Source organism: Mytilus edulis, chromosome 3, assembly GCF_963676685.1.
Source record: "Mytilus edulis chromosome 3, xbMytEdul2.2, whole genome shotgun sequence".
In the NCBI taxonomy this organism is placed as follows: Eukaryota; Metazoa; Mollusca; class Bivalvia; order Mytilida; family Mytilidae; genus Mytilus; species Mytilus edulis.
In genome coordinates this window covers 100,476,797-100,490,356 of record NC_092346.1, presented here as the reverse complement: position 1 = coordinate 100,490,356, position 13,560 = coordinate 100,476,797, and the positions used below count along the sequence as shown (strand labels likewise).

The window sequence follows — 13,560 nt, the reverse complement described above, 5'->3', positions numbered from 1 at the left end:
TATATAAGAACCAATGAAATATATCAATTTAATTAATGTATTACATCACTAAAAAGTCATGTGTATAAATATATTAACATGATTATCTTGAAGTTAATAAACATGCTCAGTTTTTATTTGTATTTTAGAAATACTTAACTAGACTGTATTCAGATGTTAGGATTTAAATGTCACTCAGTTTAAAAATGTCATGATTTAGAATATGTTAAAACAAATTTAATATAGAATTTCAAGGATTGCTGTCGCACCACACGAATTTCCTTAATCAAATATCTGGCAGATTAAGACTTCAAGTGGATATTAAATGTAACTGTCACTTTCATGTTCACCTATTTGAATCACATTCTCATACTGAATTTAGAACATACTAAAACTTATATTACATTAAGTTTTTAAAAAACCATTACAAATGCTTGTACTCGATAATAGATAACAGCTTTTTGTGTTGCTTTTTGTGTGTTTGTATGTAGACGCATCTACATGCTTGAAACATATTTTTTTCAATAACTGTGAAAACTATTAAATAAAGGCAACAGTAGTATACCGCTGTTCGCAATTCATAAATCAATAGAAAAAGAACAAATCCGGGTTACAAAATAAAAATGAGGGAAATGTATCAAATATAAGAGAACTACGTCACAACAGAAACACAACATTAAAATGTAACACACACAGAAACGAACTATAATATAACAATAAATTTGAGAATGGAAATGGGGCATTTGTCAGTGATAATGAACGCCATACTAAACTCTAAATTGTACACAAGAAACAAAAATTAAAAATGATACAAGACTACAAAGGCCAGAGGCTCCTGACTTGGGACAAGCGTAAAAATGCGGCAGGGTTAAACATGCTTATGAGATCGCAACCCCCCTATACCTCTAGCCAATGTAGATAAGTAAACGCATAACAATACGCACATAAAAATTCAGTTCAAGATAAGTCCGAGTCTGATATCAAAAGATGTAACCAAAGAAAATAAACAAAATGACAATAATACATAAATAACAACAGACTACTAGCAGTTAACTGACATGCCAGCTCCAGACTTCAAATAAACCGATAGAAAGATTATGTCTTCGTCATATGAATATCAAGCACAACCCTTCCCGTTAGGGGTTTAGTATCATACCATCATAATATGTATAAGAAGAACATAACCCGTGTCATGCCAACAACTGTTTTTTAAATAAATGTGTTTAGTTCCGATGCAAAGACCCTATAAGTGAATCAATATTACACTCTGCAATCTTTAATGACCTGATAACAGTATCGTAACTATATCCCTTCTTTTAAATAAGTCTATTTAAAGGTTTTGTTAGCTTCTCAGTTGAATACTGACATTTGTGTGCTTTATAAAGAATATTTCCATAAAAGATTAAATGTGAAATACCTGAACGTATAAGAAGTCTGCATGTTGAGCTATATTTACGACTGATGTCCTTATACCGATGATAAAATTTTGTAAATGTTTTGACTAGTTTGTGATATCAAAAACCCTGGTGTAATAATTTTTCAGTTTTTCATAAATTTCTCTCGTTAAAATCTAAAACGTTGTTTCATACACGAGCGAATCGTACGTGTTGAGATATATAAACACTGTAAGTTGGTGACAAGGGAACGTCACCATCTTAAAATGGATAATTAACGATAGGAAATGAAAAATCATCTCTTTTATCATAAATTTTAGTATTAAGCTTTCCGTTAATGAAATAGATATTAAGATCGAGGAAAGGGCAGTGGCCATTGTTAATATAAGCTTTATTTAAAGTAAGGTAACAGGATAAATTTCTCAAGTATACATACTTAAGTCGTCATTATTGAGAGCCAAAATATCATCCAAATATCTTAAAATATTATTAAATTTGTGTATCAGATGTTGTTTCGATGAGTCATTTCTGTTTTCCTGACTTGGTACGGGGCATTTTAAGAAAAAAAATGGTTGACTGAACCTGGTTTTGTGGCATGCCAAACCTCCCGCTCTAATGGCAATTTCAATTATAACATTAAAATGACAACATTACATGACAGGACTACAATACAAATAAAACAGTTCTTTGTGTATTTTTTTTGTTGTTATTTGTTTTAAGTTCAGAACCGATAGGATTTGGTGAACTCCTCTTCTAACTGATGGTGTTTACAGTTCATTCTTGTGTGTGTGTTGGTATACTCATGTCAGTAGAGGACTGGGTTATCACAAACATGTTAAGGTAAAATAACAGCAATTGGCTTTTGTCACAGATTTTGGTAAAATTTTGAATACAATTTTGGCTCCTGAACTAATATAACTGACAATTGTCACATAATGAATTTATCTCTTTTATTTTCTGAATTATTTCTGATTGAATCTTGTCATATACAATGTAAGTCAAATGTTTGTAAAGAGAGGACATTGTATCGGCAAAAACGTTATTAAATTTGTCGTTAAGTGTTAAATCAATAAAAATATATGTTTTTGATGCATAAATGTTTTAATGATAAAACATAATCATATAGCCACACGATTTCGTTTTTGTTCTGTTATCCAATATGTGGCCTAGTTGGTAGTGAAAAACGTAAATACAAAATCGATGTTTTATACGATTGCATTACGACTATTCAGACGCTATTCAGTTCGAACACATTTTAAATTGATGCATACCGACAAATTTAAGAAAATTTTCTGAAAGTAAGCCTTAACTTAAATGAAGGCAACAGTAGTATACCGATGTTCAAAACTCATAAATCGAAGGAAAAAAATCCGGGTCACAAACTAAAATCGAGGGAAACGCATGAAATAAGAGGAGAATGACCATGCATTAGTGTCCTAATTTCAGAAAATTGGTGCACTTTCTCCTTATCAATATTGTCGATAATGTTGTTTTGAACACACATACATTATTTATTTCTAAAGATCGACTTTAGTTTTGATTATTTCTTGATACCTAGCGAGAATTCCTTCATCTTAACAGCTAAGGCATTAGTTACTCCAGTTTCCTCATCCCCAAAAACGGAGTTCATAGACATATCCGGTGAATAATGGGATGCAGGGGGCGTTCTATCATAAACCTCTGCTAATTCACGAAAGTAGGAGGCAAAGTTTCCACAGCATAAACCAATGTATTGCACACCTATCTGTTTGGCCTCATGAGCAAAGTGACGTATGTCGGCAGAACTACATCTGACGCTTTCTAAATCATTTAAGTAAAGGTGTTTACCTGCAAACAAATAACACAAAATCACAAAAGTCCTCCAGCTTTACTGTACTATAAAATAAGATGTCAAATCTTTAAATAAAATAAGAACATACTAATGTGCGACTGAATTTATAAAACTAAAATTACGAGGTCCAATTTGTCAGCCGTCATCACGTAAAAACGACGAATCAAAGAATTCAACTTTATATATAACTAATATAGTACAAAGGTGTAGATTAAAAATTACACCACTCCAGGCCCTTTTGTTTTCCTCGTAATTAATATTGCCAATAATTAAGAAGTTCCGGGTTGAGTCCGACACCGATACCAATAGTATATTCACCTGTTACCTATTACCTTATTTGTACGTTCCGCATCTGACAGGCGCACCACCAAACGGTGTATTCAGGATTAATATGCTATATACACGGGTCATTTTCACAGAGCTGACACTACTAGATTGTCAAACTGTTACCTATTGTAGCATTTTAATCAGTAAAACTTTCTAAGATAACAATACGAATACTAAAAATCTGGATTAAAATAAGGCGTATAGGTACAGTTTTCAATTTGTTAGCGGGCATGACGTAAAACATCGAATCAAAGAATTCAACTTTATAACAAATATGGGACAATGCTGTTGATTAAAAAATATTCCATTCCAGGACCTTTTGTTTTCAAACTAACTAATACTACCAAAAATTGATAAGTTCCAGTTCGACGGATTCAAACAGAAAGATTTGAAAGCAGAGAAAACTGCGTATCTTTTACTGATTGGCATGACTTTTTCAGATGACAATACTAATATCAAAATAAGGCTTGCGCATAGTTATATACTTTTAAAATTAATTCAGCCACGGACCCGCGATATCACGGGTGTGTTCTAGTTTAAGATATTATTTTGGTGTTCGTACAAAGACTATAGTTTGGTTTTGTTTTTATAGTGAATTGTTGCGTTCTTTGATATGTTTTGTTTACATTTATTCTATTTACAAAGTTTATTTTAGATCTCTAGACATAAACATGCTTCTAAGATTTGTCATCGTACATGAGATAGCATGTGTAAAAGAGGGACGAAAGATACCCAAGGGACAGTCAAACTCATAAATCTAAAACAAACTGACATCGCAATGGCTAAAAATGAAAAAGACAAACAAACAACAGCACACATGACACAACATAGAAAACTAAAGAATAAACAACACGAACCCCACCAAAAAACTAGGGGTGATCTCAGGTGCTCCTGAAAGGGAAAGCAGATCCTGCTCCAGATGTGGCACCCGTCGTGTTGCTTATGTGATAACAAATCCGGTAAATAGTCTAATTCGGTAGATCACATTCATGAAAAGGAAGGGGATTGTAGTTACGGCGTAAGGAACATATACGATATCATTTGTGAAACGGTTATTCCATAACGGTTAACCAACTCGTGATGGCGTCCGTAAAATTTACGAAGGGATGATTTCAACTTCACCATTTGGAACTCTTGGTTTAATAGCTTCCTTGTGAGCAGCAACCCTCTATCAAGAAAATCATGATAGGAAATGTAAGCACGGGAATGTCGTATCAATTGGGAGATATATACCCCGTATGCAGGTGCTGCTGGAATGTTGCTACTTAGAAATGGAAAGTTCACAATTGGAAAGCTGAAATTATCTCTTTTGTCGTAATGTTTTGTTTTCAACATGCCTTCAGTTACAAAGTTCGTAGTCTCAATACATTTTGTTTTCTTCACTTTTATATGAAACAGTTCTCCTGAAATTTGGAGTGTTTTCAGTGTACTATATTCTCTTGTCTGAGCAACTCCGAAATTGTCTTTTGTTAATATGAATGTATAAGATCAATTTAATTGCAAACTGTATTAATAAATAGGCGTATTATTATTCATCTTTTACGGGCCATTACTAGTTCATTTAAATTATTTCCAATTACTCAAAACATTATATCTTTGGTTTAATTTTCGGCTTGATATCAATTCTGATTTCCATTTAAAAATTCAAAAAGTCTTCCTGACTAATTAAACGGATATTGAGGTAGGCCTTTAAATTTCCAATGCGTTTATTTCCCTAGCATGATCATGTGTGAAAGGTATGAGAACCTTTACAAAATATCACATTATTAAAGCTCCTAAATTTACTGTGATAGATTGACGGCACTATGTTGTATTTCTGACCATTTACCAAACCATGAATGTTAATAAACTGTATTTACGAAGGCATATATGAAAAACACTTTCCAAAACGTAAAAATTGTGGTAGGCTGTTTAAATGTCTTGTTCAATACCTATGCATATAAATATTAAGTTGGAATATTCTTAAATCACAATATATGGATTTTCTAGAATAAAAAAAACATGAATTGAAACATTTAGGCAACAGTTGTTACCAATTGAAATAGATTTTATAGAATATAAATTTAGGTTAAAACTAAAAACTGACAGAATCGCATGCAAAAGAAGAGAGACCTGGGGCGTCGACAGCAAAAGAGTGAAAATTTAGCATATTCAATTTCAGCCAAGTTAGACAGTTTTTGGGTATAGCATCATTTTCATCGATTTAATTTGATTTAATAAATGATAGGTTAAAATACAACAAAACATTACCACGCCTCTTTTTTGTATGGTCTTACCTGTTTTGGGATCTTTCAGAGACTGAAATGTTCTGCATTCATCAGTACAACGGAACGGAACCGGCAGTGCAGCAATTGGACCCTACAATAAATGTGTAGAGTTGTAAATCAGATGTATAATACATGTATCAGTACATATGAAGTGTCGTATAATGATAAATTGTTGTACATGTGCTCCAGAGGGATGCATAACAGTTCGTTCCCGTACACTAGAAGTACACGTAACAATTTGTTTAAGTTCCCTAAGGTTACTATTTATTCACGTACCATAGAGGTACACGTCACTGATTAATAACGTATGTGAAAGAACCTTTATCCCCTATGCGGAATGAACTCGTCTGCTGGAAATACTAATTGACCAAATAAATCAGTTCTTTAATTCCTACAAGATATATCTATTTTTCTACTTTTTACCCGTTTATCCTTTCCGACGTTAAGATTATTTTTTTTTCAATCAACGTGTGGTTCGTCTGATATCAGTTCTTCATTGGTCAAGATTTGATTATGACGTCAAATTTTCTTGTTCTTTTCTAAATTCTCTATTGTGATGTCATGAAAAAGAGCGACCAAGCCAGATAACGTCAAATAGAACGAACACATCGTTATGCAGACGATACGAAAAGAAGGAAAACAATTGTTTATATCTTCTTAAAATCATTAGAGAAACCAATTCCACCAATACAGTTCGTGCAATTGGATTTTTTTACAACTCTCCATAGTTTAATCCTACATATTTAAAAAGCTCGGCGAGACTCGTGTTTGATATTTGAAATTTAACTGCCCTGAGTGAATTATTATCGTATCAGACTTAACACGGTGGTAGCATATGCATATTTTTTCAATTAGATATGTTGGACAGTAATAAAAGGTTTAACTTTAGAAGGACAGATTTGCATACTATGTCATAACAACTGTCATCAGTTTTCTCCTTTCAAACTAATTAAAGCATCCTGCAAACTGGACATTTTGAAAAAGAATCATGCGTCACGTCCATAGCACAGTCGATAGGACCATTAAATAACAGATAGCATTCCATTACCCTGATGTTTAAAGGACTAGATATTGGTATGCATTCGTTTTGAAACGTTTTTATCTCAATTGTCTTCGTCGAGACCTAGATAATGCAAATGTATGCAAGGGATGGAATGTTTTCTGCTGCGATTAGCTGCCAGAACAAATAGTTGGGCGTATATCCAGGGAATATGAATGTACTGTTACGAGCACCTCTTGAAACAAAACAAACTGTTACTTGTTCCTCTAGGGTACGTGAACACTGTGTCATCATATGTTAAATTGGTATGCATTTATTGTTTTGAAACGTTTTCGTCTCATTTTTACTCAATATAACTTGGAAAATTCTGATGTTTGTATTATTGTATAAAACTTTTGATTTGAAACTCCTCAATGTTAGGCGGAATTTGATTGGATGATGAAAGTTGTTGACCCAGATAATCCAATAAATAGGGAAAGGGATGACAGGGTTAGTGAACCAACAGCTACATGTACCTCCACGGTAAAGAAGAACAAGAACAAGAACAAGAAGAATCGGGCAACACAAATATATTAATAGCTCACATATAAAAGTGGGACCCCCTTAGTTGCTTCCCTGGGCAACTGAGGGTTGATGTAACAGGTGATTGTTAATAAAATATGTTTAATATTCAAAAAATAATAATAATAATAGCTCACATAAAGGGGATTATATTACTGAAATGAAGTTCTGTAGCTAATGGAGTACCAAGTTACTTACTTTACATGTTTTTCTTATTTCTCTTAGTAAAGGAAGCATTGTTTCTGGACCTCTTGCACAATTAAGGCCTACAACAGCCGCTCCGTTTTCTTCTAAAATTCTACATGCCTTTGGTATAGGTACATCGTCTGTGGTTATATCTGGGAAATATGCAGCGATTGTTATAACTGCTGGTACCCCTAGTTAATTAGAAACAACAACACTTTTTACCATCAAATAGTTCATGAAACTCTTAGATACGATAAAAAAAAACGATGGGCTTAAAGATACAGCAAGATAAATCATATTACAGTTCATCTAGAGAACTTTACTTTGAATGGAAAAAATGTATATTTTGACATATTCTTATGCTGAACCAAATACTGAAGATACATTATTATTTGTTGGATACCAATTTTCGTGGATTTTGTGGATAAAGATAAACCACGAAATTTAATGTTAAACGAATGACAAATTTTCTTTAGGTTTCTTTAACCAGGTAATTAAATATCCATGAACATGAAAAATATTTTTGTTTTGTTCATTTATCAACGAAAATTGGTACCCACGAAAATAAATGAATCCACAGTGGTTTATGTATTTCGTGAGTTGTAGAAAGATTGTTATAATAATGATAACTAATGAATCAACAATGAGTATAACAACTTTCATTGATTATTTACGATACCTTTTCCATATTCTTTAATGCATTCCAATGCCAGCATGGCTTCACCAAGTGCATTGAAAGTTTCTCCTATGATATAATCAACGCCTTCCTCTACGGCCCATTCTATTTGTTCCTGTTGTAAATGCATATGTTAAGTAAGAAAATTATTCATTACTAGAATTCTTTCTATTCAAATAATTGTTCACATTTTAACAAGAAAACCCAATCTAATCAATGTAAGTAGAAATTGTAAGGTGTTTAAAACTGGTCCTGCCTTAACAAAAATCAAGTTAAGTTGGCCTTACTTAATAATTCTCACTAGTAAACCCGTTTTAATCTGAAATGGTCATTTTGATCTAAACAAATCTAAAATGACTGAAATGTATTATTTTAAAGTAATTTTCAACGTTTCAGTCAATATTTTACTTATAGTCCACTATGGTAAATAGTTATCAAAGGTATCAGGCTTATACTTTGACACGCCAGTTTTGATCTAAAACGGTCATTTTGATTTTCACAGCTCTGGAAAGACTGAACAATATGTTTTAAGTCATTTTCAGCGTTTCAGTCAATATTTATACTTATCCACTGTGATAAATAATTAGCAAAGGTATAAGGCTAATAACTTGATTCGTCTTCATAAGACTCACCAGTCACTCACTCAGATCAAAATAGCTAGAAAGCCGAAACAAGTATCAAATTTAAGCATTGAGTACCCAAAAATTCCAGAAAAACTGTGTCAAATGCGGCTATGGTTATATATATGGCTATATGCCTGGGACAAGGCAATCCTTAGTAGATCTAAAAATTCATACTTTTGCAAACAGTAAATTTATAAGAATAACCATACATTGACATTCATGTCAACACCGAAGTGCTAACTACTAGGCTGGCGATACCTCGGAGACGAAAATCTAAATTAATTTATAATAAAAGTTGTTATCTTTACACATCCATTGATGTAATACGCAATTAAGAGGCCATCGGTTTTTGTAGCATAGATATAAGCAGATCTCTTTATCGTAAACATATCAGTTTACCTTAAACATATCTCTGACTTTAGCATTAGCCTTTTCATCTCCCGGAACAAACACAGTAGAATTACACAATCCAAAGGCAAAAAGTCTGTTGTGTTTTCTTGCTACTTTCCTAGCTATCCGTAGGGCAGTTTTATTAAGCTTTTCCAAGTCATCTTCTCTTCCTATTATTTTTAGTTTTTCTCTGTGACCATAATACTGTTTTAAAATTAAGCATATTATTAATGTAAATATTTAATAGTTATCAAAGATACCAGTATTACAATTTAGTACGCCAAACGCGCGTTCGTCTTCATAAGCCTCATCAGTGACGCTCATATCAAAATATTTATAACGCCAAACTAGTACAAAGTTGAAGAGCATTGAGGACCCAAATTCCAAAAAAGTTGTGCCGAATACGGCTAAGGTAATCTTTACCTGGCATAAGAAAATCCTTAGTTTTTCGAAAAATTCTAAGTTTTTTAAACAGGAAATTTATAAGGTGCTCGCAATGTTGTTTCATGAATAATAAAGGCGATTGAAAAATAGTCTAAAAGTAAACGGAGTGAGATTGTCTAGTTTTTATAGCATCAGAAGAAAATAAACAGTTGCATTAAAATAAAATCTTTTTGGAAGTTTGACCGTTAAAATTTTCTCACGCTATAATATTTAATATACAATATAAGATTATACAGCATAGCGTTTTATATATTTTTACTTTTCCTTCTCTATGATTTTCAAATGCTTTAAACTCTAAAGTCATTCACAATGATTTTGATAGGACTCATAATGAACAGATCTGGGTGATAGAAAAAAAGGAAACAGGCAAAACAAAAGGACTGAACCTACAGTGAAACAAGCAAAACAAAATAGTTGAACCTACAGTGAAAGCTTCAACAACATCGGATCCTGCATGAACAAACTCCTCGTGCATCACTTCAACCAGTTCTGGATGTTCGACGACTACTTCCGGTGTATTAGCACCATATTTCAGGTATCCTCTTCGACCGAATTCGAAAAGATAACCTTCTGCGATGAGTATGTTTTCACCATTCTTTAATCTCTGAATAAAATCTGTAAATTATAATACTAGGTAAATGGGATTTATTGTCCTAAATACATAACGAAACTCGTGAATTAATATATATTAAGGGAATTATTCAGGTATATAGCATGATTATAAGATAATTATTTAAAAGAGATTTTAATAAAAAAAAAAAAAAAAAAGTACAATATAGCATAATAAAACACATTCTTCATCGTTAAAACCAAAACAAAATTGAAAACATTTAACACTGATTATTGTTTGTTTTGCTGAGATAGTACTTCCTACTAGTCTAAAGCGTTATTTTCATGCAATCTTTTGTTGTCTAAATCTATTGTGATTTTTGGTTTGCAATTTTTTTGATACACGATTTATATGCGTGTTTCAGATATCTTTTATATATGTCGTCATAAAACATACAAACATAATGCCTCTTATGTTTGTCTCCAAAGGTCCATCTAATCATCTCATAGATGTGAACACTACAGTTTAGTATGAGAAATGAATATTGACTCACTTACTTATCCAGAGGAAATCCCCTACACTAAGTTTTCAAGATACACCTTTCAGTATTTTTGTTATTTAACTTTTTCATTAAAACGTTTCCGTTATAATTTACCTTATATTACTCCGCAGCTGAACTTATTTTTGACGCAAATGAAATATAACCTTTTGGCTCAAATGAAATGCTGGTTTTTTTTTTTTTGGTTTTTTTTTTAATCAAAAATAGAAACAGCGCAAATGCAACATCAATAATACAACTGTGATAAACTTATGTATCTGTAATTTAAGTCCACTTTTGTGTTCTACTGTATTATTTTACACTTTTGTTTTCAAAAGAGGGGCGAAATATACGAGAAGGAAATTCAAAACTATTTCGTCTTTGTTAAAAATGCATTTAGAAGGGTGAGTACACACTTCATGACAAATGGTTATGCATATTTCGTCTACAGATTTGTTGTAAAGATTGATAATTTTCACGAAGTTAAAGGTTGATTTAATAAGAACATTTCTTACCTGAAGTAGACATTGACATGGAGTTAAAAATCTGTGAAAGTGTGTAATTTGTTTATAAAACGTGTTATCTTTCATTTATCGGCATAAATTTACCTATCCATGACCTTTTCGTGTTACATAAGGTATAATCCTCATCTATTTAAGGTCAAGATTCAGTAAATAGGCTGTGTCTCAGATTAAGGTAAAAATTTTCTCACATCTACGAAAATTGGCTCGTTGAGCTTTATCTAAAAATCATACTATCTTAGGTTAAATTCTTGTCTATCCCATGTCATGTCGTGGTAGGTTAATGTTATAAATAAAACTAACAAGTAAATATGAACAATGCAATTTCCCATAGGATCTCCTTTTACGGCTAAAACTGTACTCCTTTTACTATGAAGTTTGGAAAAAATCATATCCTAGAATGGAAAGTACATATGCACTACTATTTTTTCAAAGGTCAAAATATAGGGCTATGCAGCATATTTTCAACGTTTAAACTAACACTTAATTTCTTACTACCCAAACCTTACTTTAGGATCACCACAGATTTCAATATAAACAACATGAACAATATGCATATGTATATTTAGTGGTAACATTCCAAGTTATGTCTCTATGAGATGACACATGGAGATCATAACTTGGAACCAGTATGTAAACAAAATTAACTATTTATAGAATAACTAATCGAAGAATTCAAATAGAGAAAAATCTTCAACGCATTAATTTACGAATGCGCGTAGCGCATGAGTTAATTAATTATCAGTGTTGTTCGGTCACGAGTTGAATATTTTTCGATATTTGAATTCTTTAATTAGTTATTCTGTTTATTACATTGGCAAATGGCTTTTTTTAAAGAAATTAATGTAAAACCTTTAAGGAACTGTATCTTTTTTCTACGCATTCACAATTTGTGTTGATACGCCGTTATCAACGTCTTGACAACGCCTATTGTTGTATGACGTCAGAAACTGAAATAACCACGTTTATTTCACATGTGAAATTATCGGTTTGTATTCAACTGGGAAATCAATGTAATTCATTGCAACCTATGTAATAAATATGAATATTCTATATCTCCCCAAAAAAGGCGTGGTTTGAAAAACCGCTGTCTTTACAAAGTGCAACCTGTAAAGACGAACTAACGTCAGATGCCTTAGTTTAACCTTCCTCCCCTTTTGTATCGACCGTTGGGATAACAATTATAGAAGGACGAACAGTAAAACACATCAATTTATCAAGCGCATGTATACAGTACAATCAAGTAATTGTATATAACATAAAAAAAATACTAGTGTTAGTAAATGGCAGTTGTTATCTAATAGTTCATTTATGTGTGTGTTGCATTGTCGTTTGTTTTTTCATTGTTTCTGTTGTTTTATTGTTTTCCTTTTATAGTTGATGTGTTTCCCCCGGTTTTAGTTTGTAGCCCGGATCTGTTTTTGTCTCAATCGATTTATGACTTTCTAACAGCGGTATACTACTGTTGCCTTTATTTAGTAAAATGTAGATAGACTGAAAAATCAAGATTGGAGGATACAAAATGAATGCAATTTTTTTAGAAAAATATACCACCAGATAATTTCAAGAACAAATATTTGGGAAGCAAACTACAAAATAGTTGATATGTTTCACTGCATGTAAACTAAATATCGTTACTCGTGCGTGCATGTTTTGCAGATGAAATTTCTACAAAATATAATCTCTTAGAACCATAATGAAAAAGATTGCATGCAACCACAAAATTGTCTTTAATAGTGTTATATCAAGGACCTGAGATTATTCAATTAATGGCATTGTATTCAATTTCCTGCAGAATCTCCCAAGTATGGTGAATCCCCAATTTCGCAAGATTATTTTTTTCTTTTTATCTTTTAGAGGAATCTGGATAAATTTTGCTTCATACTAGTAGAAAAACAAATCGCCTAATACGAATGCACAGTAAGTATCCACTTGAATTCCGACTGTCTGTTGAAATATCAATCCTCCAAAGTCAACAAAAATATTGTCGATCAAAAAGTTTATGACCTATCGAATTCTGCAGAGATCATCTCGATGGTCAATTAGATGGCGCATATTCTTAAATCACACAAATGTTGATATATTATAACGAGCCAATGTATTTTAAATTGTCCCTTTATGATTTTGGGGGAAATTGAAATAAAATTTAGTAAGTTATGAAATGAGATTTGAGTTGTTACGGCCAGAAATCGCCTTTAAATTGTAGCCAACAAAAGACACAAATCAATAGTAAAATTTAACAATATTTAATATACAAAAGTTTACAAAAGGTA

At 32.2% G+C, this 13,560-nt stretch overlaps 1 protein-coding gene across 1 annotated transcript; it reads right to left on the bottom strand.

The window, feature by feature from the left end:
* Positions 1-2,050: 2,050 nt before the first annotated feature.
* Positions 2,051-11,409, bottom strand: LOC139517962 (betaine--homocysteine S-methyltransferase 1-like). Its single transcript, XM_071309524.1, has 7 exons — positions 11,282-11,409; positions 10,103-10,293; positions 9,244-9,438; positions 8,225-8,336; positions 7,558-7,736; positions 5,808-5,889; positions 2,051-3,200 (listed from the first exon to the last, which is right to left on the bottom strand). Exons 1-7 carry the CDS (start codon positions 11,298-11,300, stop codon positions 2,914-2,916), a joined length of 1,065 nt encoding a protein of 354 aa, XP_071165625.1. The 5' UTR covers positions 11,301-11,409; the 3' UTR covers positions 2,051-2,913.
* Between the last annotated feature and the right edge of the window lie 2,151 nt (positions 11,410-13,560).

Bases quoted from the DNA above. Each gene is read 5' to 3' on its own strand.
- LOC139517962 (XM_071309524.1), bottom strand. The intron at 9,439-10,102 runs GTAGGTTCAACT...ATTTTAAAACAG, and splicing joins ATGTTGTTGAAGCTTTCACT to TATTATGGTCACAGAGAAAA. The intron at 7,737-8,224 runs GTATCGTAAATA...CTAATTAACTAG, and splicing joins CATTAAAGAATATGGAAAAG to GGGTACCAGCAGTTATAACA.